Source organism: Oncorhynchus gorbuscha, linkage group LG18, assembly GCF_021184085.1.
Source record: "Oncorhynchus gorbuscha isolate QuinsamMale2020 ecotype Even-year linkage group LG18, OgorEven_v1.0, whole genome shotgun sequence".
Lineage (NCBI taxonomy): Eukaryota > Metazoa > Chordata > Actinopteri > Salmoniformes > Salmonidae > Oncorhynchus > Oncorhynchus gorbuscha.
Genome location: NC_060190.1, coordinates 1,580,117 through 1,605,137, shown reverse-complemented (window position 1 = coordinate 1,605,137; position 25,021 = coordinate 1,580,117). Strand labels below are relative to the sequence as shown.

General features: G+C 45.2%; 1 protein-coding gene across 2 annotated transcripts in view; it reads right to left on the bottom strand.

Moving 5' to 3' along the window:
• LOC124002724 (cytochrome P450 3A27-like) overlaps positions 1–19,819 on the bottom strand; it is a 43,409-nt gene extending 23,590 nt beyond the window's left edge. For both annotated transcript variants that reach the window (XM_046310427.1, XM_046310428.1), the window contains exons 1-12: positions 19,532–19,819; positions 16,112–16,205; positions 15,520–15,572; positions 14,295–14,394; positions 13,851–13,964; positions 10,798–10,886; positions 4,026–4,174; positions 3,454–3,581; positions 3,044–3,122; positions 2,695–2,855; positions 1,438–1,664; positions 1,026–1,188 (exon numbers count right to left, since the gene is read on the bottom strand). In XM_046310427.1, the coding sequence (XP_046166383.1) occupies positions 1,026–1,188; positions 1,438–1,664; positions 2,695–2,855; positions 3,044–3,122; positions 3,454–3,581; positions 4,026–4,174; positions 10,798–10,886; positions 13,851–13,964; positions 14,295–14,394; positions 15,520–15,572; positions 16,112–16,205; positions 19,532–19,605 (1,431 nt within the window). In that variant the 5' untranslated portion in view covers positions 19,606–19,819. The remainder of the gene's footprint in view (positions 1–1,025; positions 1,189–1,437; positions 1,665–2,694; positions 2,856–3,043; positions 3,123–3,453; positions 3,582–4,025; positions 4,175–10,797; positions 10,887–13,850; positions 13,965–14,294; positions 14,395–15,519; positions 15,573–16,111; positions 16,206–19,531) is intronic.
• Positions 19,820–25,021: the final 5,202 nt, after the last annotated feature.

The following is a 25,021-nucleotide window of genomic DNA, read 5'->3' as shown; positions in this document are numbered from 1 at the left end:
AAAACAGGTGGTGACCATGTTAAAAAACATGTTAAAACAGGGTGACCATGTTAAAACAGTGACCATGTTAAAACAGGGTGACCATGTTAAAACAGGTGGTGACCATGTTAAAACGGTGACCATGTTAAAACAGGTGGTGACCATGTTAAAACAGGTGGTGGTCCATGTTAAAACGGTGACCATGTTAAAACAGGTCCATGTTGACCATGTTAAAACAGGTGGTGACCATGTTAAAACAGGTGGTGACCATGTTAAAACAGGTCCATGTTAAAACACCATGTTAAAACAGGTCCATGTTAAAACAGGTCCATGTTAAAACAGGTGACCATGTTAAAACAGGTCCATGTTAAAACAGGTGGTGACCATGTTAAAACAGGTGGGACCATGTTAAAACAGGACCATGTTAAAACAGGTGGTGACCATGTTAAAACAGGTGGTGACCATGTTAAAACAGGTGGTGACCATGTTAAAACAGGTGGTGACCATGTTAAAACAGGTGGTGACCATGTTAAAACAGGTGGTGACCATGTTAAAACAGGTGGTGACCATGTTAAAACAGGTGACCATGTTAAAACAGGTCCATGTTAAAACAGGTCCATGTTAAAACAGGTCCATGTTAAAACAGGTCCATGTTAAAACAGGTCCATGTTAAAACAGGTCCATGTTAAAACAGGTCCATGTTAAAACAGGTCCATGTTAAAACAGGTCCATGTTAAAACAGGTCCATGTTAAAACAGGTCCATGTTAAAACAGGTGGTTTATGGTTCTGGGGTTTGGGAAAGGAGACAAAGCTGAACGATGAATTATGTCTATGTTGTCTGACTATGTGTGATCTTTGCTATGAAGGATCCCATTTTGCCATTGTGTGGGGACACTCAACTTTTCATTAGAGATACTGAACTGTTGAAAGTCAAAATGCTATAGAGCTTATATAATTAAAGATGGACTTTTATAAACTCTGACTTGTGTGTGTGGTTTGCTCCCATGATTTGGGAAATAGAGGAAATTTCCACGACACGTCTCACCTCGGTCTCATCACAGACGGAGAAAGTGAAGCTCTGGAGGATCTCGACCATGGCCAGTTTGATCATGATCAGGGCGAAGCGCATCCCGATACAGTTCCTGGGCCCCACCCCAAACGGCATATACGTGTACGGATCAATAGGCTCCTTGTTCTCCTTACTGAACCTGGACAGGGGGAGGGCAGACACATTACACATTGTATTGTAGTTGATTTGTGGTTGTGGTTCAGACACATTAAACATGGTGTTGTAGTTGATTTGTGGTTGTGGTTCAGACACATAAAACACATTGCACTACAGTATTATAATGCACTGTAGTTGTGGTTAGCAAAAGGGAAAAATGCTATTGTTTTTGTATTGTGGTTATGTTATGGTTGTGTTATGGTTGGATTGTGGTTACGGTGCGGACCAGTACCTCTCTGGTTTGAACTCCTCAGGGTCGGACCAGATCTCTGGGTCACGGTGGAGGGTCCACGTGGGAACCAGGACAACGCAGTCTTTGGGGATGACGATGCCGTTAATCTCCACCGTCTTCTTGGCGACCCTCTCCAGTCGCGGGGAGATGGGGTACAGTCTCAGAGACTCGTTCAACACACAGTCCAAATAGTCCATCTGCATCAGAGCTTCGTACTGGATTGGAGCCTGCACCGTGGTTACATACACATCAGTACCTCACCCCATCTGACACCGGGGTTACATACACATCAGTACCTCACCCCATCTGACACCGGGGATACACACACATCAGTACCTCACCCCATCTGACACCGGGGTTACATACACATCAGTACCTCACCCCATCTGACACCGGGGTTACACACACATCAGTACCTCACCCCATCTGACACCGTGGATACATACACATCAGTACCTCACCCCACCTGACACCGGGGATACACACACATCAGTACCTCACCCCATCTGACACCGGGGTTACACACACATCAGTACCTCACCCCATCTGACACCGGGGTTACACACACATCAGTACCTCACCCCATCTGGCACCGTGGATACACACACATCAGTACCTCACCCCATCTGACACCGGGGTTACACACACATCAGTACCTCACCCCATCTGACACCGTGGTTACACACACATCAGTACCTCACCCCATCTGACACCGGGGTTACATACACATCAGTACCTCACCCCATCTGACACCGGGGTTACATACACATTAGTACCTCACCCCATCTGACACCGGGGATACACACACATCAGTACCTCACCCCATCTGACACCGTGGTTACACACACATCAGTACCTCACCTCATCTGACACCGGGGTTACACACACATCAGTACCTCACCCCATCTGACACCGGGGTTACATACACATCAGTACCTCACCCCATCTGACACCGGGGTTACACACACATCAGTACCTCACCCCATCTTACACCGGGGATACACACACATCAGTACCTCACCCCATCTGACACCGGGGATACACACACATCACTACCTCACCCCATTTGACACCAGTGATACACACACAAATCACAATATCTATCTCCTCCTGCAGTTTGGTCATGGTGTGGGGGTTACCTTGTTGGGGAACACAGTATCTATCTCCTCCTGCAGTTTGGTCATGGTGTGGGGGTTACCTTGTTGGGGAACACAGTATCTATCTCCTCCTGCAGTTTGGTCATGGTGTGGGGGTTACCTTGTTGGGGAACACAGTATCTATCTCCTCCTGCAGTTTGGTCATGACATGGGGGTTGGTTGCCAGGTTATAGGCCAGGAAACTCATAGTACTGCTGCTGGTCTCGTAGCCAGCGAAGATGAAGATCATGGCCTGAGACAAGATCTCATGATCAGTCAGTCCTTTGGAGAGAGAGAGAGAGAGAGAGAGAGAGAGAGAGAGAGAGAGAAGAATAGTTTACAGGTGTGTGTTTGTAACAGTAGTTTCCAGGTGTGTGTTTGTAACAGTAGGTTCCAGGTGTGTGTTTGTAACAGTAGGTTCCAGGTGTGTGTTTGTAACAGTAGTTTACAGGTGTTTGTTTGCCAGGTACCTTTAGTCTGTTCCCCTCCTGTCTTTGTGTCGTTGCCTTTCTGAGAGTCGATCATCAGCTGTAAGAAATCCACCCGACTCTGGAAGCAGAAAGACATGAGGTCAAATCCGTCCAATCACATCCAACACAAACAGATTCTACTGGATCTGGTCCAATCACAACCATCACCAACATATTCTTATGGATCTGGTCCAATCACAACCATCACCAACATATTCTTATGGATCTGGTCCAATCACATCCAACACAAACATATTCTTATGGATCTGGTCCAATCACAACCAACACAAACATATTCTTATGGATTTGGTCCAATCACAACCATCACCAACATATTCTTATGGATCTGGTCCAATCACATCCATCACAAACATAAACAAACAACACAATCAAATATAAAACATGTTTACAGTTAAGTTCCCAGTGTCACGTCCAGATTTGATCTTAATCAGAGAGGCGTAAAAGAAGTCTGTCACCGCAGTCGGGAAGATAGAAAACTTCATCTTCTCCAAGATAGGACCAGTGAATGGAAACAAACCTGGAGAAGGAGAGGAGGGGAGGAGAAGAGGAGAGGAGAAGAGGGGAGGAGAAGAGGGGAGGAGAAGAGGAGAGGAGAAGAGAGGAGAAAAGCAGAGGAGAAGAGAGGAGAAGGAGAAGGAGAGGAGAGGAGAAAAGCAGAGGAGAGGAGAGAGGAGAGGAGAGGAGAGGAGGAGAGGAGAGGAGAGGAGAGGAGAGGAGAGGAGAGGAGAGGAGAGGAGAGGAGAGGAGAGGAGAGGAGAGGAGAGGAGAGGAGAGGAGGAGAGAGGAGAGGAGAGGAGAGGAGAGGAGAGGAGAGGAGAGGAGAGGAGAGGAGAAAAGCAGAGGAGAGGAGGGGCAGGAGAGGAGAACAGGAGAGCAACTATTTATTAAAAGGTGTACAACTTCATATGATTAAAAAAATACAATTCTGCGTCCGTGTGTGCCTGTGCGTGTGTTGTCTCACAGACAAGGAGGAACAGTGGGTTTAAAAGGTCAAACTTGGTCATTTTCTTGACGTTGGAGACGAAGGGGTCTGAAGGGTTGTTCAGAGAGTCAATGTCCACACTGAAGGCTGTGCTGGTGACCACGTCCATACTGTAGGGCCCAAAGAACCTGCAACACAATCACAATTACACAACTACTGATCACAACTACACAACTACTGACCCATTTCTGCTCTCCTGCGCCTGACTTCCCTGCAGCTGTTATACACTCCCTTACATATAAAAGGGCACACTTTTCGGCATTTGCTGTATAATCGATGAGAAACTCCATATTGCTAATGTTCGGTCCCTTACTAGACGTTCGCAAATATTTGTCAAATTTGCAGACGGCGGCGGGCCGTGCACCGGGGCCAGATCTTCCGTGAAGTCATCGAACGAAGTCTCTCGGAAATTCCACCAGATGGCGAATGGACTCTTATTGCAAATGTACAAAACATCACCAATCACTACATGACCATTTCCCCTAAACGGAAAAGACTTCGAAGACGAAACTTGGGCTGTTAGCACCGAAACAAGATGGCGTCGAGGCCTCAACGCTTTTTGAGTTAAGGCCCTTTTTCTGGGATTAAAAGTCAAAAATGAAAATTGAGCGCCAATTTGACCGCTTCACGTCAAAGTACATGAACCTACGGTGTCAGGAAAAAATAACCATCATATCATAATTTAAGAGAGGTACAATGTACAATTGGTGATGTTCAAATATATATATATATATATTTTTTAACGTTTTTGATCCAGTTGCGGAATGTTCAGACGAATCCGTTAAGGTGGGGTTTCAGAATTCGTGATTTCTGATATTTTATGTGATTTTCTGAAATAACACTCAATCATTCAACCCTTTGTAAATAAGTCAGTTCTTAACGTAAAGACTTAAAACTCAAAATTCTGTAAGAGCCTACCCCAAGGGGGGTATGTGTTTACTTTCAGCTTCCTGTGTCAACCGGAAGAGCCTGAAATCCCGCTCAGCCCAGTCAAAACTGTTCGCTGCTCTGGCCCCCCAATGGTGGAACAAACTCCCTCACGACGCCAGGACAGCAGAGTCAATCACCACCTTCCGGAGACACCTGAAACCCCATCTCTTTAAGGAATACCTAGGATAGGATAAGTAATCCCTCTCACCCCCCCTTCCCCTTTAAGATTTAGATGCACTATTGTAAAGTGACTGTTCCACTGGATGTCATAAGGTGAATGCACCAATTTGTAAGTCGCTCTGGATAAGAGCGTCTGCTAAATGACTTAAATGTAATGTAAATGTAATGTTTCAAAGGGTTAAAAAGGTCACATCTTTCCAAAACTTCATATGTGTGATTAGGCAAACCTGTAAATCAGTAATTTCTCCCAACAGATCCCCCATAGGAGATGTTTCGAAGCGTTGAAAGAGTCAGATCTTTCCAAAACTTCATAAGTGTAAAAAGGCAACCCTCATGAACTGTAAATCAGTCATTCCTCCCATCAGACAAAAACTCACACACACACACAGCAAGGATGGAGTGACACAGGGTGGGGCTTACAGCCACACAGAGCCTGCAATAGTTACCTTCGTTCGAAACAATCAAAGAACCATCAGACCTAGAGCTAAAGTCAATAGTGCAAGAGTTATGTTATGTGGCTCTAGAAGGTTATCAGACTGAGTAACAGCCTCATACATTTGCAATAACTTCGATTAATTTTGACCATCACGAAAATGACAAGATTTAGAAAAGTCCCCGAGTTGCAAGACTAGGTGCATTGACACCGCCTCGGCCCATAGAGATGGATCCTTATGTTTCTGTCCGATAGCTCATTCAAGGACCCTGTAGCAATGCCTGGAAAATGTGGATTTTCAGCACCAATTAAGGTTGCTGCTCAGGCTTCAAATGACATATCAAGCCAAAACTTGGGATTCGGGATCGCCTGAACCCGCAGCTAGAACGTAACTATGTGTTTTACGTTTTTATTATGGTGTAAACTGAAGGTGCTGTGAATATTGGGTCTGCTCTGAAATATGTGATAGTTGGCTTTTAAACAAGTTGGAAACAGTGGGTTTTGTGTCAGTTGGTATCAGTTTAGTGTCAGAATTATATCTAATTGACTGATGGACGGTGACTTGCTAGCTGATTTTTGTCCATTTGCAATATGTCTAAACAGTGATAGACCATCACCAAATTGACAAATTGACAAATTGAAATCAACACCAACGAGCAATGGAGAGGAACCAGAATCACTGCCCGGCCATCCTGAGTTCATCGGGCCAGTCAATTTCACATTCCTGCAGTTTTTTTGAGCATTTCAAATTCGTGATGGTAAATGCCCATTGAAACATATTGCAAATGGACAGTCCGGCACCTGGTGATTGGAACGGGTTAACAGGAGCACATTTTACAAATGGTTTTAATTGCCTTTAGGGGGTGCAAGGGGTCTATGGTTGTTAAAAATGGTTAAAAAAAATGACAGTCCCACTTCTCTTGTGTCACCATTGAGTGATAGAGAGGAACCCCTATCACTGCCCGGCTATCCCGAGTTCATCGGGCCAGTCAATTTAGCATTTCTGCAGTATTTTTGAGCCTTTCAAATTCGTGATGGTAATTGCCCATTGAAACATATTGCAAAAACAGCTTCTATCTCAAGGACATCAGACTGTTAAACAGCCACCACTAACATTGAGTGGCTGCTGCCAACACACTGACACTGACACAACTCCAGCCACTTTAATAATGGGAATTGATGGGAAATGATGTAAATATATCACTCGCCACTTTAAACAATGCTACCTTATATAATGTTACATACCCTACATTATTAATCTCATATGCATACGTATATACTGTACTCTATATCATCGACTGCATCCTTATGTAATACATGTATCACTAGCCACTTTAACTATGCCACTTTGTTTACATACTCATCTCATATGTATATACTGTACTCGATACTATCTACTGTATCTTGCCTATGCTGCTCTGTACCATCACTCATTCATATATCTTTATGTACATATTCTTTATCCCCTTACACTGTGTATAAGACAGTAGTTTTGGAATTGTTAGTTAGATTACTTGTTGGTTATTACTGCATTGTCGGAACTAGAAGCACAAGCATTTCGCTACATTCGCATTAACATCTGCTAACCATGTGTATGTGACAAATACAATTTGATTTGATTTTAAATGGACAGTACATTTGCAATAAGATTCAACAGTGAAAAAACATCACCAAATGAACATGATGAAATCAACACAACGAGTGATGGAGGCCTGGCCATCCAGAGTTCATCGGGCCAGTCAATTTTTTGCATTTCTGCAGTATTTTTGAGCATGTCAAATTGTGATTTTAAATGCCCATTGAAACATATTGCAAATGGACAGCCGTGCGCCTGGTGATGGGAATTGGTTACCAGGAGCAATTTTTTTAAATGATCTCCAAAGCCTTTAGGAGGGTGCAAAGGGTCTGCGGTTGGGTAGGGAGGGGGCGCCACTATTCATTTTATACATTTTTCAAAAAATGATTAAAAACAACAGAGTCCCACTTCTCCCTCACCATACATGACAAATAGACCATCTAGGTTGATTCATGGCTTAACATAGTGCTATATATCATTTTGGCAGTATAAATGCCATTTGGACATGGTTCACTGACTTTTGGGTTTGGAAACAGACTTCCTATGATCGTACATGGCAAATGGACATAATATCCTGATTTGGCACTTTCAATACTTTCATATTGCATTTGGACATTTCTTATGGCATTTTGCAATGGTTCACTGACTTTTGACTTCAACTTTTGTAAAGTAAAAAAAATATGACAATAAAATATGACAAAAGTATGTTCATACAGTTGTTATACATGTATAATTGACCCCCCAAAAATGGAAAGAATTTCAAAAACGGTCCAAAAAGCACTTTCTTAAGGAGGTGATATGACGTTATTTTTATTTTTTTGTGCAAATTTTCTAAATTTGACTCTTGGGTCTTGACTTGATGTGCATTTGCAATATGAACATGTACCGTGGAGCGCGCTTGCCATCTATTGGATTTTCGCTGTGTGACACTTGGCCATATGACATTTGCAATACGTTTTGAATGAAATGGCGTCCATTTGAGTGGTATTGTACTTTGTGTATATGTTTCGTACAGTGCCAATAAGTTCCCATTCATTTTTGTCCATTTCATGGGGGTATTTCCTTAAATGAACAGATGTTGAACTGAAACCCAACTCCTATTTACAGTTCACTATTGACCATTAGTACTCTAGTACTCCAGTCCTCTCATCCTCTCAAACTCTCAAACTCTGCAATGTGTATTTATCTTCAATATATGCTTACAATAATGACTACACAACTACTGACCATACAACTACTGACCACACAACTACTGACCATGACCACACAACTGCTGACCACACAACTACTGACCACAGCTACGGACCGCAATTACTGACCATAACTACCGACCACAACCACACAACTACTGACCACACACCGACTGACCACAACTATGGGCCACAGCCACACAACTACCGACCACAACTACTGACCACAACCAGACATTTACTGACCACGTAACTACTGACCACACAACTACCGACCACAACCACAACCACACAAGTACAGACCAAACAACTATAGACTACACAGCTACTGAACATAATTACTGACCACAACCACACAACTACTGACCATACAACTACTGACCACAACCACACAACTACTGACCACAACTACTTACCATACAACTACTGACCACAACCACACAACTACCGACCACAACTACTGACCACAACCACACAAGTACAGACCAAACAAGTACTGATCAAACAACTATAGACTACACAGCTACTGAACATAATTACTGACCACAACCACACAACTACTGACCATACAACTACTGTACAAAACCACACAACTACTGACCACAACTACTGACCACAACCACACAACTACCGACCACAACTACTGACCACAACCACACAACTACCGACCACAACTCTGACCACAAACACACAACTACTGACCACAACTACTTACCATACAACTACTGACCACAACCACACAACTACCGACCACAACTACTGACCACAACCACACAACTACTGACCATACAACTACTGACCGCAACCACACAACTACTGACCACACAACTATTGACCACAACCACACAACCACCGACCACAACTACTGACCATACAGCTACTGACCACACAACTACCGACCACAGCTACTGACCACACAAATATTGACCACCAACCACACAACTACCGACCACACAACTACCCACCACAACTACTGACCATACAGCTACTGACCACACAACTACTGGCCACACAACTATTGGCCACACAACTACTGACCACACATCTACTGACCACAACCACACATCTACTGACCACACAACTATTGACCACACGACTACTGACCACACAACTACTGACCACACAACTATTGACCACAACCACACAAGTACTGACCACACAACTATTGACTGCAACCCCACAACTACCGACCACACAACTGCCGACCACACAACTACTGACTAAAACTACTGACCAGCTGGCAACTTCATTAAATAGTTCCCGCAAAACACCAGTCTCAACGTCAACAGTGAAGAGGAGACTCCGGGATTCTCGCCTTCTAGGCAGAGTTCCTCTGTCCAGTGTCTGTGTTCTTTTGCCCATCTTTACTTTTTATTGGCCAGTCTGAGATATACCTTTTTCTTTGCAACTCTGCCTAGAAGGCCAGCATCCAGGAGTCGCCTCTTCACTGTTGATGTTGAGACTGGTGTTTTGGGGTTACTATTTAATTAATGAAGCTGCCAGTTGAGGACTTGTGAGGTGTCTGTTTCTCAAACTAGACACTCTAATGTCCTCTTGCTCAGTTGTGCACCGGGGCCTCCCACTCCTCTTTCTATTCTGGTTACAGCCAGTTTGCTCTGTTCTGTGAAGGGAGTAGTACACATCGTTGTACGAGCTTCAGTTTCTTTGGCAATTTCTCGCAAGGAATATCCTTCATTTCTCAGAACAAGAGTAGACTGACTAGTTTCAGGAGAAAGTTATTTGGTTCTGGACATTTTGAGCCTGTAATTGAACCCACAAATGCGGATGCTCCAGATGGTCCTTCTGTAGCTCAGTTGGTAGAGCATGGCGCTTGTAATGCCAGGGTAGTGGGTTCGATTCCCTGGACCACCCATACGTAGAATGTATGCACACATGACTGTAAGTCGCTTTGGATAAAAGTGTCTGCTAAATGGCATATATTATTATTATTATACTCAACTAGTCTAAAGAAGGCCAGGTTTTATTGCTTCTTTAATCAGAGCCATAGTTTTCAGTTTTCAGCTGTGCTAACATAATTGCAGAAGGGTTTTCTAAGGATCAATTAGCCTTTTAAACTGATAAACTTGGATTAGCTAACACAACGTGCCATTGGAACACAGGAGTGATGGTTGCTGATAATGGGCCTCTGTACGCCTACGTAGATATTCCATAAAAAAATCATCCGTTTTCAGCTACAATAGTCATTTACAACATTAACAATGTCTACACTGAATTTCTGATCAATTTGACGTTATTTAAATGGTGAAAAAAATGTGCATTTCTTTCAAAAACATTTCTAAGTGACCCCAAACTTTTGAACGACACTGTATATGATATATATATATTTATATGTTATAATATTTAAATATCTATGTATGTGTATTACAATGAAGACTCAGGGGTGTAAGGTGTAGAGGTTAGAGGTTAGAGGTCAGGACTCACTCCTTCACTTCGATGGTCTGGTCTTTATCTGCCTGCTTCTTCATTCCGTTCAGCAGGTTAGCAGAGTGCTGCTTCATGATACCAAACATCTATATGTATAGAGAGAGACAGAGACAGAGAGAGAGAGAGAGAGACAGAGAGAGAGAGAGACAGAGAGAGACAGAGACAGAGAGAGAGAGAGATACATAGACAGAGACAGAGAGAAACAGAGAGAGAGAGAGAGAGAGAGAGAGAGAGAGAGAGAGAGAGAGAGAGAGAGGTTAACAGAGTGCTGCTTTATGATACCAAACATATATATATATATATTGTGGAGAATGCGGGCATTAGGTGGACACCGCAAGGAAGGTGTACAGTCAGGGCAGGGAAAGTACCCCAGCTGAAGGTGCCATTATTGACTGGGAGAGACTGCCCCCTATATAAGGAGCTTCGGCAGATGACGTTACACACAGGAAAAAGGGGATCAGGTCTCTCTATCACACGGCAAGAGCCGGGCCACCGAAGGGGGACAGGAACGCTAAAACAAATCCAAGAAATAGTGATCCAACGTCTCCGACAGCAAACCACCGGTGAAGACACCTGCGAAGGGTTATATACGACGCAGGAAGGAAGGAGCAACCAGGGGCTAAGCGATAAATTTGAAGCACCATCCCAGGAGGGAACATGGAAGGGATTCTCCTCGGGCACCCCTGGCGGGGATGGGGAACAACCTCCACACCCCTCTACCGAGGTCGACCTGTCCCAAGAATTCATGGGACAGTTCGGGCACCTCTCAGCATAGAGACCCAGACCTACGGGATGCCATGAGGAAGGTGAAGGTGATCGACGGGAGAAACGTTGACGGCTCAGGTGAGCCCTCTCTTCCCTACTATGCAATCAGGCAACGAAAGGGGAAAACAGGAAGTATTAATGGTGTCTAGACCCTACAGGGATACTGTCCTACAGCTGGCACATTCCCACGTCTTAGGAGGACACCTGGCACGGGACAAAACTATCGACAGAATCATGCAGAGGTTCTATTGGCTCCGTGTCACCTGGGATGAGGCCAGGTATTGTAAGACGTGTGATCAATGTCAGCATACCGCCCCACGGCAACACCTGAGGTTCTATTGGCCCCGTGTCACCTGGGATGAGGCCAGGTATTGTAGGACGTGTGATCAATGTCAGCGTACAGCCCCACGGCAACACCTGCGTGCTTTGATTCCTCTCCCCATTATAGAGACCCCCTTTGAACGCATAGCTATGGACCTTGTGGGACCCCTCCCAAAATCTGCCAGAGGACACAAGTACATCCTAGTTGTCAGAGATTACGCTACCAAGTTCCCAGAGACCCTTTCGCAACTTGTCGTCAAAGGGAATCTCCAAGGAATTGTTCATTGATGTTCTCTCGGATGGGCCTTCCCAAGACGATCCTAACCGATCAGGGAACCCCGTTCATGTCCCGGTTGATGAAGGACTTGTGTCGGTTATACCAGGTTCAACAGACAACGCACAAGCATATTCCACCCTCAAACAGACGGGTTGTGTGAATGCCTGAACAAAACGATTAAAAGCATGTTGAGAAGAGTGATGTCCAGAGATGGGACAAACTGGGACATGCTTCTCCCTCTACTTAATGTTTGCCCTGCGAGAAGTACCTCAGAGACAGGAGAATACTTTCCATGTTCCCTCATTGGATGGGGCTTCAAATGTATCGCTTAGCCCCTGGTTGCTCCTTCCTTCCTGCGTCATATATAACCCTTCTGGGTTTTCCCCATTTGAATTGCTCTACTGCCCTGTCGAGGGATCCTCGATGTAGTCACGGAGACCTGGGAGGCCCAACCATGCCCATTCCGGTCCACGATGGAACACATTACCCTAATGAGAGACCGCCTGTCGGCAGTGTGGCCCATAATAAAGGAGCATATGGAGAAGACGCAACGGACCCAAGGCCGGGCCTACGATAAGTCAGCGACACCACGTGAGAGAAAGTGATGGTGCTTGTGCCCACGGCTGAACACCGCTTGCTAGCGCAGTGGAGGGGGCCCCTACGAGGTAACGGAAAGGGTCTCACCGGTCAATTGCCTCATCAAGCAACCTGACAGGAGGAAGAAGGTCCAACTCTATCACATAAACCTGTTGAAGAAGAGAGGAGGAGGTGGCTTTGATGGCCCTGGAGGGCAAAGGAAAAAGAGGAGGCCTTACCACAGGTGCGCCGTGGCCGAACTCTCCTGCCGAAGCAGTCGAGATGGCTTGACACGCTGATTATGCAATTCGGCAGGGTGTTCTCAAAAACAGTTGTCCTGTTTCACCATATCCACACTGAACCTGGCATATCCGGCCTTACAGGAATCTTGAGACCCGCCGAGTCATCGCTAAGAACGAGGTGAAGGGAGATGCTGAGGATGGGTGTGATCGAGCCATCTATGAGTGAGTGGTCCAGTCCCATAGTCCTGGTCCCCAAACCCGGTGGTAGTATGAGACTCGACTTTAGGAGGGTGAACGCCATCTCTACATTCGACGCGTATCCCATGCCCCGCGTGGATGAACTCTTGGAGCGCTTAGGAAAGGCCAAGTTCATCACCATCCTGGAGGGATATTGGCAATTGTCTATTGGCAAGTGTCTGTGCTCCGGAGGATCGCCCAGTATGTGAGGATGCCCTTCGGACTGCGTGGTACTGCGACAACTTTCCAACACCTCATGGATGCCATTCTACGGCCCCATCAAGAGTATTCAGCGGCATACATAGGCCATGTGGTCATCCACAGTGAGAACTGGGACAATGCGTTTGTAAGTTGTTTATAACAAGCTATAATGAGTTAATAGAGTTTATAACAAGCTATAATGAGTTTATAGAGTTTATAACAAGCTATAATGAGTTTATATAGTTTATACCAAGCTATAATGAGTTTATAGAGTTTATAACAAGCTAAAATGAGTTTATAGAGTTTATAACAAGCTATAATGATTTAATAAAGTGTTTTTAAGTAGTATTGGTAAAGAGTTCATAACAAGCTATAGAGTTTATAACAAGTTGATAAAACACAGAAAGGGAGAGATGGAGGGATGGTTCTACCTCTTTCAGTCGTCCAGAGGTAAAGGAAGGTGAGAGGACACTGCGGATTCGTCTCCATGTATCGTCCTCGGCAACGGACAATGCATCAAACATCTCACCATTCAGATGGAAGTCCTAAAACATGGAGGACAGTTGTATTAATTATCAAACAGATCACCATTCAGAATGATGTTCTAGAACATGGAGATCACCATTCAGAATGATGTTCTTAAACAACAGTTGTATTAATTATATGATTTAATAATGATCATAGTATTTATTAGGGGGATGTGTGTGTGTGTGTGTGTGTGTGTGTGTGTGTGTGTGTGTGTGTGTGTGTGTGTGTGTGTGTGTGTGTGTGTGTGTGTGTGTGTGTGTGTGTGTGTGTGTGTGTGTGTGTGTGTGTGTGTGTGTGTGTGTGTGTGTGTGTGTGTGTGTGTGTGTGTGTGTGTGTGTGTGTCTCACCCTGCGGTTGATGAAGATGTTGTAACACTCTTTAATCAGGACGGTCTTGATAATGCTTTTATCCATGACACACAGAACAGGCTGCCTCCCATCATAGATCCTTCACAGAGGAGAAACACACCTGGCTTTAACCACTATATATACACACCTACATGGTACAGACTGCCTCCCATCATAGATCCTTCACAGAGGAGAAACACACCTGGCTTTAACCACTATATATACACAACTACATGGTACAGACTGCCTCCCATCATAGATCCTTCACAGAGGAGAAACACACCTGGCTTTAACCACTATATATACACACCTACATGGTACACAGAACAGACTGCCTCTATATACACAAATACATGGTACACAGAACAGACTGCCTCCCATCATAGATCCTTCACAGAGGAGAAACACACCTGCAGCAGCCAACTAGTAACTGAATGTAATCAGATTACGGTACTGAGTTTGGGGTAATGTTGGACAGGTAAACTAGTAACTGAATGGAATCAGATTACAGTACTGAGTTTGGGGTAATGTTGGACAGGTAAACTAGTAACTGAATGTAATCAGATTACGGTACTGAGTTTGGGGTAATGTTGGACAGGTAAACTAGTAACTGAATGTAATCAGATTACGGTACTGAGTTTGGGGTAATGTTGGACAGGTAAGACTAGTAACTGAATGTAATCAGATTACGGTACTGAGTTTGCAGTAATGTTGGACAGGTAAACTAGTACCTGAATGTAATCAGATTACGGTACTGAGTTTGGGGTAACGTTGGACAGGTAAACTAGTAACTGAATGTAATCAGATTACGGTACTGAGTTTGGGGTAATGTAGGACAGGTAAACTAGTAACTGAATGTAATCAGATTACAGTACTGAGTTTGGGGTAATGTAGGACAGGTAAACTAGTAACTGAATGTAATCAGATTACGGTACTGAGTTTGGGGTAATGTAGGACAGGTAAACTAGTAACTGAATGTAATCAGATTACAGTACTGAGTTTGGGGTAACGTTGGACAGGTAAAACTAGTAACGGATTACATTTAGAAGGAAACCCACACATTTAACCACCTCTTATAAAACTACAAAGAAAACATTAGTCGGGTTGTTGTTGATATTATGAATACTATTCCTCATGGTCACATGACAGCTCCAGCAGGTGATGAATTGAAAGAGCATAGTACAGTTGTGAGTCATCCTAGTACGGTACAGTCAACTGAACTCACCCCCAGATTCTCCCGTACTTCTGAAAGCACTCTGTGTCAAAGTTAGTGATGCCCTGTAGAGAGAGAGAGAGAGAGAGAGAGAGAGAGAGAGAGAGAGAGAGACAGAGAGACAGAGAGACAGAGAGACAGAGAGACAGAGAGACAGAGAGACAGAGAGACAGAGAGAGAGACAGAGAGACAGAGAGACAGAGAGAGAGAGAGAGAGAGAGAGAGACAGAGAGACAGAGAGACAGAGAGACAGAGAGACAGAGAGACAGAGAGACAGAGAGACAGAGACAGAGAGACAGAGAGAGAGAGAGACAGAGAGACAGAGAGAGAGAGAAGAAACAGCTGATTCATGCCATAGGAGGACATGTAGGTGTGTCTTACACCTGAGAGTTGAGGTGAGAGTTGAGGAGGGTTTGTTATTCTCTATGGTCCCCCAAGGAACACAACTTATAGACTGATCAAGTCTCATATTACCTTGTATTTATCTATTGTTAAAACAACCGGCTAGTCCTCTTTTTCCTTCTCAATGTATTGTTTTACATGGGGGGAAATGACACTGTTGTATAAAATATGAGAGAGATGTTTATTCGGAATGTGTACTAACCTTTCTATACTCCATCATTGTGCCAAAGTAAGGTAGGGGTTTGGGACCAGGGATACCCATCTTAGTGAATACACCATAGGGCCAGTACCCGTACCTGTACACACACACACACACACACACACACACACACACACACACACACACACACACACACACACACACACACACACACACACACACACACACACACACACACACACACACACACACACACACACACACACACACACACACACACACACACACGTTAACTATCAGTATGTTCTTGAGAATTGAGAATTATACAATATATATCACATCTTGCATTGTTGGAAAAGGACCCCTAACTAAGCATTTCACTGTTAGTCTACACTGGTTAACTATGATAAATGTGACGGCTCACCTCTCACAGTTCTGGGCGACTTCAACCTCCCCACGTCTATGATAGAGGAATTTTAAATTCCCTTATGTTTTATTGCCAAAACCAATTAAATTCGCACTCATTTCTAATTCATGATAAGTTGTAAGTTTATCATTTGTATGAATTAGCAAGAGACCAGTCTTAAAAAACAAGTTCAGCATTTATTCTCGACTGACCCAAAATACAAAGAACATTACATTTTAAATCTGAAGACATAAAATGACGTCATCAGTTACACCCCCTCTCCCAGTCTTACAATGGCGTAGTATTCGGTCCTGGAGATAGTTTCACTCCCCTCATAAACTACATTCCAACCTGCCTAAAGGATATACTTCTCTCTGCTAATGGAATCCAACCAAAACATTCTTATCTGTTTGAAGTACTATATTATCTCTGCTTTAAAACTTTCCCAGGAGACACAGACACAATTAATTTCTGCTTACATTTTCAGTAACAGTACAATTAAGAACCCATACTTTTCAAATCATAACATAATAGTATTAGCATGAATGGTTCTAATCATTAAAGTATACATAATTGATCATCTAAACTATATTTTCCTCTATCAGTCTACCTTTGACTCATTCCTCTCTGCCTCCTTCTTTCCACTCCTCTCCTCTTTTGACCTCACCCTCTCACCGTCCCCCCCTACTCACAAGGCAGGCAATACGCTCGACCTCATCTTTACTATATGCTGTTCTTCCACTAACCTCATTGCAACTCCCCTCCAAGTCTCCGACCACTACCTTGTATCCTTTTCCCTCTCGCTCTCATCCAACACCTCCCACACTGCCCCTACTCGGATGGTATCGCGCCGTCCCAACCTTCGCTCTCTCTCCCCCGCTACTCTCTCCTCTTCCATCCTATCATCTCTTCCCTCTGCTCAAACCTTCTCCAACCTATCTCCTGATTCTGCCTCCTCAACCCTCCTCTCCTCCCTTTCTGCATCCTTTGACTCTCTATGTCCCCTATCCTCCAGGCCGGCTCGGTCCTCCCCTCCCGCTCCGTGGCTCGACGACTCATTGCGAGCTCACAGAACAGGGCTCCGGGCAGCCGAGCGGAAATGGAGGAAAACTCGCCTCCCTGCGGACCTGGCATCCTTTCACTCCCTCCTCTCTACATTTTCCTCCTCTGTCTCTGCTGCTAAAGCCACTTTCTACCACTCCAAGCATCTGCCTCTCACCCTAGGAAGCTCTTTGCCACCTTCTCCTCCCTCCTGAATCCCCCCCCCTCCTCCCTCTCTGCAGATGACTTCGTCAACTATTTTGAAAAGAAGGTCGACGACATCCGATCCTCGTTTGCTAAGTCAAACGACACCGCTGGTTCTGCTCACACTGCCCTACCCTGTGCTCTGACCTCTTTCTCCCCTCTCTCTCCAGATGAAATCTCGCGTCTTGTGACGGCCGGCCGCCCAACAACCTGCCCGCTTGACCCTATCCCCTCCTCTCTTCTCCAGACCATTTCCGGAGACCTTCTCCCTTACCTCACCTCGCTCATCAACACATCCCTGACCGCTGGCTACGTCCCTTCCATCTTCAAGAGAGCGAGAGTTGCACCCCTTCTGAAAAAACCTACACTCGATCCCTCCGATGTCAACAACTACAGACCAGTATCCCTTCTTTCTTTTCTCTCCAAACCTCTTGAACGTGCCGTCCTTGGCCAGCTCTCCCGCTATCTCTCTCAGAATGACCTTCTTGATCCAAATCAGTCAGGTTTCAAGACTAGTCATTCAACTGAGACTGCTCTTCTCTGTATCACAGAGGCGCTCCTCACTGCTAAAGCTAACTCTCTCTCCTCTGCTCTCATCCTTCTAGACCTATCGGCTGCCTTCGATACTGTGAACCATCAGATCCTCCTCTCCACCCTCTCCGAGTTGGGCATCTCCGGCACGGCCCACGCTTGGATTGCGTCCTACCAGGTGGCGTGGCGAGAATCTGTCTCCTCACCACGCGCTCTCACCTCTGGTGTCCCCCAGGGCTCTGTTCTAGGCCCTCTCCTATTCTCGCTATACACCAAGTCACTTGGCTCTGTCATAACCTCACATGGTCTCTCCTATCATTGCTATGCAGACGACACACAATTAATCTTCTCCTTTCCCCCTTCTGATGACCAGGTGGCGAATCGCATCTCTGCATGTCTGGCAGACATATCAGTGTGGATGACGGATCACCACCTCAAGCTGAACCTCGGCAATTGTGTCCTCCTCCCAGAGCGCTAAGAACCTTGGCGTGATCCTGGACAACACCCTGTCATTCTCAACTAACATCAAGGCGGTGGCCCGTTCCTGTAGGTTCATGCTCTACAACATCCGCAGAGTACGACCCTGCCTCACACAGGAAGCGGCCGAGGTCCTAATCCAGGCACTTGTCATCTCCCGTCTGGATTACTGCAACTCGGTGTTGGCTGGGCTCCCTGCCTGTGCCATTAAACCCCTACAACTCATCCAGAACGCCGCAGCCCGTCTGGTGTTCAACCTTCCCAAGTTCTCTCACGTCACCCCGCTCCTCCGCTCTCTCCACTGGCTTCCAGTTGAAGCTCGCATCCGCTACAAGACCATGGTGCTTGCCTACGGAGCTGTGAGGGGAACGGCACCTCAGCACCTCCAGGCTCTGATCAGGCCCTACACCCAAACAAGGGCACTGCGTTCATCCACCTCTGGCCTGCTCGCCTCCCTACCACTGAGGAAGTACAGTTCCCGCTCAGCCCAGTCAAAACTGTTCGCTGCTCTGGCCCCCCAATGGTGGAACAAACTCCCTCACGACGCCAGGACAGCGGAGTCAATCACCACCTTCCGGAGACACCTGAAACCCCACCTCTTTAAGGAATACCTAGGATAGGATAAGTAATCCTTCTCACCCCCCCCCCTTTAAGATTTAGATGCACTATTGTAAAGTGACTGTTCCACTGGATGCCATAAGGTGAATGCACCAATTTGTAAGTCACTCTGGATAAGAGCGTCTGCTAAATTACTTAAATGTAAATGTAATGCAAATAACATTTGATTTGATGTATGTCCTTACACTACAATGAGGGTGATGAGGAGGGCCAAGAGGGTCCAGGTCTCGGCGGAGAAGTATGGCAGAAAACTCATCATCTTTCCTCCGGTTCGCCTCCCTGCTGCTTCTGAAAACAAAGGCTCCGTTTTCTCTCGGGTTCATTCGAGTTCACTTCTCCGATGGTCTGACAGGTTTTGAGTTGTTTTTTCTGTCCGGTTCTAGTGTGGTGCTTCTGCAACGAGGCCGATCTCGACGAACGACCGTTGCTCTTCTCCGTACTCTGTTTGAGACCGTGCAGGTTGGAAGTTACTCTTTTACCCCGTGTGATGTGTGATGCTTGCTAGAATAATGATGAACCACAATGTTATTTGCGGTTCAACTTCAAAATAAGAGTCCCATACTGGAACTGATGCAAACAGATACAAATCATGTAATAATGCCATATTTCAAAACAAGGTTTGAATGTTGTTACATTAATTCAACTAAAGACATTAAGTAGTTCATTTGACACACAAACAATAGTTGAAGTCCCACTGAGGCTGTATGAGAATTGCATTGAGGCAGACTTCTATTGAACTGTACAGCGTTACCTCTGGATCTTGGGTCCACGAAATGTGAAGAGTTTACACAAATATTAGCGTTTTAGCTCTTATTACAGGACTTTAACTGTGGAAATTACCTCACAATTACATAAATTAAAAAATATATAATAATAACATTTAACCTTTATTTAACTAGTCAGGTAAGAACAAATTCTTATTTACAATGAAACCCTACCCCGGCCAAACACAGACGATGCTGGGCCAATTGTGCACCACTCTATGGGACTCCCAATCACGACCGGATGTGATACAGCCTGCATTTGAACCAGAGACTGTAGTGACGCCTCTTGCACTGAGATGCAGTGCCTTAGACCGCTGCATCACTCTGGTGCCTTGTACATTGCAATATGAATGTTCAGGCACTATAGGCAGAATTGTGAGGTGATTTCCCTCAGTTAATGTCCCGCAATAAGAGCCGCGATTGTAATATTTGTGTAAACTGTTTAGAATTGTAATCTATGGGTGTCAATGAGTAGGCTGTACCCCCTGTCATGATCCCAAGACCCATAAGGCTGGTATGATATGCCATGAACCCAGGATCCATAAGGCTGGTACGATATGTTATGAACCCAGACCCATAAGGCTGGTACGATATGTCATGAACCCAAGACCCATAAGGCTGGTACGATATGTCATGAACCCAGATATCCATAAGGCTGGTACGATATGTCATGAACCCAAGACCCATAAGGCTGGTACGATATGTCATGAACCCAGGACCCATAAGGCTGGTACGATATGTCATGAACCCAGTATCCATAAGGCTGGTACGATATGTCATGAACCTAAGACCCATTAGGCTGGTACCCCATGTCATGAACCCAAGATCCATAAGGCTGGTACGATATGTCATGAACCCAGGACCCATAAGGCTGGTACGATATGTCATGAACCCAGACCCTAGACCCATAAGGCTGGCGATATGTCATGAACCCAGACCCATAAGGCTGGTCATGTCGATATGTCATGAACCCAGACCCATAAGGCTGGTACGATATGTCATGAACCCAAGACCCATAAGGCTGTCATGAACCCAGACCCATAAGGCTGGGACGATATGTCATGAACCCAGACCCATAAGGCTGGTACGATATGTCATGAACCCAAGACCCATAAGGCTGGTACGATATGTCATGAACCCAAGACCCATAAGGCTGGTACGATATGTCATGAACCCAGACCCATAAGGCTGGTACGATATGTCATGAACCCAGACCCATAAGGCTGGTACGATATGTCATGAACCCATAAGGCTGGTACGATATGTCATGAACCCATTAGGCTGGTACGATATGTCATGAACCCATTAGGCTGGTAACGATATGTCATGAACCCATTAGGCTGGTAACGATATGTCATGAACCCATTAGGCTGGTAACGATATGTCATGAACCCAAACCCATTAGGCTGGTAACGATATGTCATGAACCCATTAGGCTGGTAACGATATGTCATGAACCCATTAGGCTGGTAACGATATGTCATGAACCCAGGACCCATAAGGCTGGTACCCCATGTCATGAACCCAAGATCCATAAGGCTGGTACCCCATGTCATGAACCCAGGACCCATAAGGCTGGTACCCCCTGTCATGAACCCAAGACCCATAAGGCTGGTACGATATGTCATGAACCCATAAGGCTGTACATTGAAGGTGTGTTTCAGTCCTGAAAACTACACATCCACAGTGCAACACATTTTTGGGGAGGCATCAAATTAACCAAATTATTGTCTTTTTTTAAATGTATATAACAGTATTCCAACCTTGTTTCGAATTATCTCGTCCAAATGTAGTGCCAACAGATTTTATTTGGTGTCAAATGAACTAATTATTGTCTTTTGTTGAAGGTATTATATATGTTTAGCAACATAAAGTCCCTACAGGATTTTTGCATGATTCCACAATTTATATCCCGTTTGCATCTGATTCAATGGGTAACTTTTATTTTGAAAACCGAACCACCGATTTTACTATTGTTGCTCCGGCAAAATGTTGTTTTCGACACACACACACGCAATAAAGAGATCAAAGGGAGACTGTGTGAGAGGTGAATGCGAAGCAGGGATATTTATTCTCCCTTTTGTACTTTAACTATTTGCACATCATGACAACACTATGTGTAGACATAATACCACATTTGAAATGTTTGTAATTGTTGATTTCACTTGTGTTGATGATCTATTTCACTTGCTTTGGCAATGTAAACATATGTTTCCCATGGCCAATAAATCGACAAGAGAGAGCAGGGGTATATTCATTATGGAAACCGTGTTTAAGAACTAAATGGAAGCAAACATTTTTATAGTTTATTAAACGTTTTGCAACTAGGCCCCTGGCAGAGAGATGAGATAACTTTGAATACAAGAGAGTTATGAGGACATGTTTTTATTGCCTGAAAATGTGGAAGTGTACATATGGACGTACGAACATTAATAACAAGCTCACTCACTTCCTCGTTACGTTACGAGACTCACCGCAGCGAATGCACTCACACACGCGCGTTAACTCCGCCTGACGCGACACAGCCACTCAGCTGTCATCGGCAGTCCTGGTGCCATGCCAACAGTAACAACACGGCATTTTCCACTCACAAGAGTCAATCACAGATCAAACAATGAGCCAGATTGTTTCACCGGATGGTGTGTGTTCAGTAGTTGAGGTCAGTAGTTGAGGTCAGTAGTTGTGTGGTTGTGGTCAGTGGTTGTGTGGTCAGTAGTTCTGGTCAGTAGTTCTGGTCAGTAGTTGTGTGATTGTGGCCAGTAGTTCTGGTCAGTAGTTGTGTGATTGTGGCCAGTGGTTGTGTGGTCAGTAGTTCTGGTCAGTAGTTCTGGTCAGTAGTTGTGTGATTGTGGCCCGTTGTTGTGTGGTCAGTAGTTCTGGTCAGTAGTTCTGGTCAGTAGATCTGGTCAGTAGTTGTGTGATTGTGGTCAGTAGTTGCATAGTCAGTAGTTGTGGTCAGTAGTTGCAGTCAGTGGTTGTGTGGTCAGTAGTTGCTGTCAGTCGTTGTTGTCCGTTGTTGTGCTCGGTAGTTGTGGAAGGCAGTTGTTTGGTCAGTAGTTGTGTGGTCAGTAGGTGTTGGGTCAGTAGCTGTGGGGTCAGTTGTTGTGGTCAGTAGTTGAGTGTTTGGTAGTTGTGGGAAAGTGGTCAGTAGTTGTGTGGTCAATAGGTGTTTGGTCAGTAGTTGTGTGGTTGTAGTCAGTGGGTGTGGTCAGTAGGTGTTTTCAGTAGTTGTGGTCAGTTGGTGTGGGCAGTTGGTGTGGTCAGTTGTTGTGTGGTTAGCAGTTGATGTCAGTAGTTGTGTGGTCAGTAGCTGTGGTCGGAAGTGGTGTAGTCGATATGTGTGGTCTGTAGTTGCGGTCAGTGGTTGTGGGGTCGGTGGTTGTGTGACCGGTAGTTGCGGTCAGTAGTTGTGGTCAGTTGTTGTGCTCAGTAGTTGTGCTCAGTCGTTGAGTAGTTGGTAGTTGTGTGGTCAATAGTTGTGTGGTCAATAGTTGTGTGGTCACTAGTTGTTTGGTCACTAGTTGCGATGCAAGTCGTTGTGGTCAGTTGTTGTGTAGTCAGTAGGTGTGGGCAGTTGCTGTGGTCATTTGTTGTGTGGTCAGTGGTTGTGGTCAGTAGTTGGGATCAGATGTTGGTCTGTAGGTGTGGTCATTCGGTGCGGTCGATGGGTGTGGTCAGCAGGTGTGGTCAGTAGTTGTGTGGTCATTAGATGTGGTCGGTAGTTGCGGTCCGTAGTTGTGTGGTCAGTCGTTGTGGTCGGTAGTTGTGTGATTGGTTGTTGTGTTGTTAGTAGTTTCAGTCGGTAGTTGTGTGGTTGTGGTCTGTAGTTGTATGATCAGTAGTTGTGTGGTCATTAGATGTGGTCGGTAGTTGCGGTCCGTAGTTGTGTGGTCAGTTGTTGTGGTCAGTAGTTGTGTTATTGGTTGTTGTGTTGTTAGTAGTTTCAGTCGGTAGTTGTGTTGCCAAACCCCTCTATGCCCTCAGAGGAACCATCAAACAGGCAAAGCATCAATACAGGACTGACATCAAATCGTATTACACCGGCTCTGACACTCGTCAGATGTGGCAGGGTTGCAAACCATTACAGACTACAAGGGGATGCGCTGCCCAGTGACACAAGCATCCCAGACGAGCAAAACTACTTCTATGCTCTTGTCAAGACAAATAACACTGAAACAGCACCAGCTGTTCCACAAGACTGTGGGATCACACTCTGATGTGAGTAAGACCTTCACAGACAGATTACTACTTCCGGCACCGACAGAGATGGCCGCCTCACTTCGCGTTCCTAGGAAACTATTTCTTACCAGGTAATCTTAGGTTTCATTACATACAGTCGGGAGGAACTACTGAATATAAGAGCAACGTCAACTCACCATCATTACGACCAGGAATATGACTTTCGCGAAGCGGATCCTGTGTTCTACCTTCCACCAAGGGTCGGCGGATCGGATCCCAGCCAGCGACCCAAAACAACGACGTCGTAAAAGCGGAAAACGAAGCGGTCTTCTGGTCAGGCTCCGGAGACGGGCACATCGCGCACCACTCCCTAACATACTACTGGCCAATGTCCAGTCCCTTGACAATAAGGTTGATGAAATCCGAGCAAGGATAGCATTCCAGAGAGACATCAGACTCTGTAACGTTCTTTGCTTCACGGAAACATGGGTCACTCGAGAGACGCTAATGGAGTCGGTGCAGCCAGCTGGTTTCTCCACGCATCGCTCTGATAGAAACAACCATATTTCTGGTAAGAAGATGGAGGGAGTGGTATGCCTTATGATTAACGAGACGTGGTGTGATCATAACAAGATACAGGAACTCAAGTCCTTCTGTTCACCTGATTTAGAATGCCTCACAATCAAATGTCGACCGCATTATCTACCAAGGGAATTCTCTTTGATTATAATC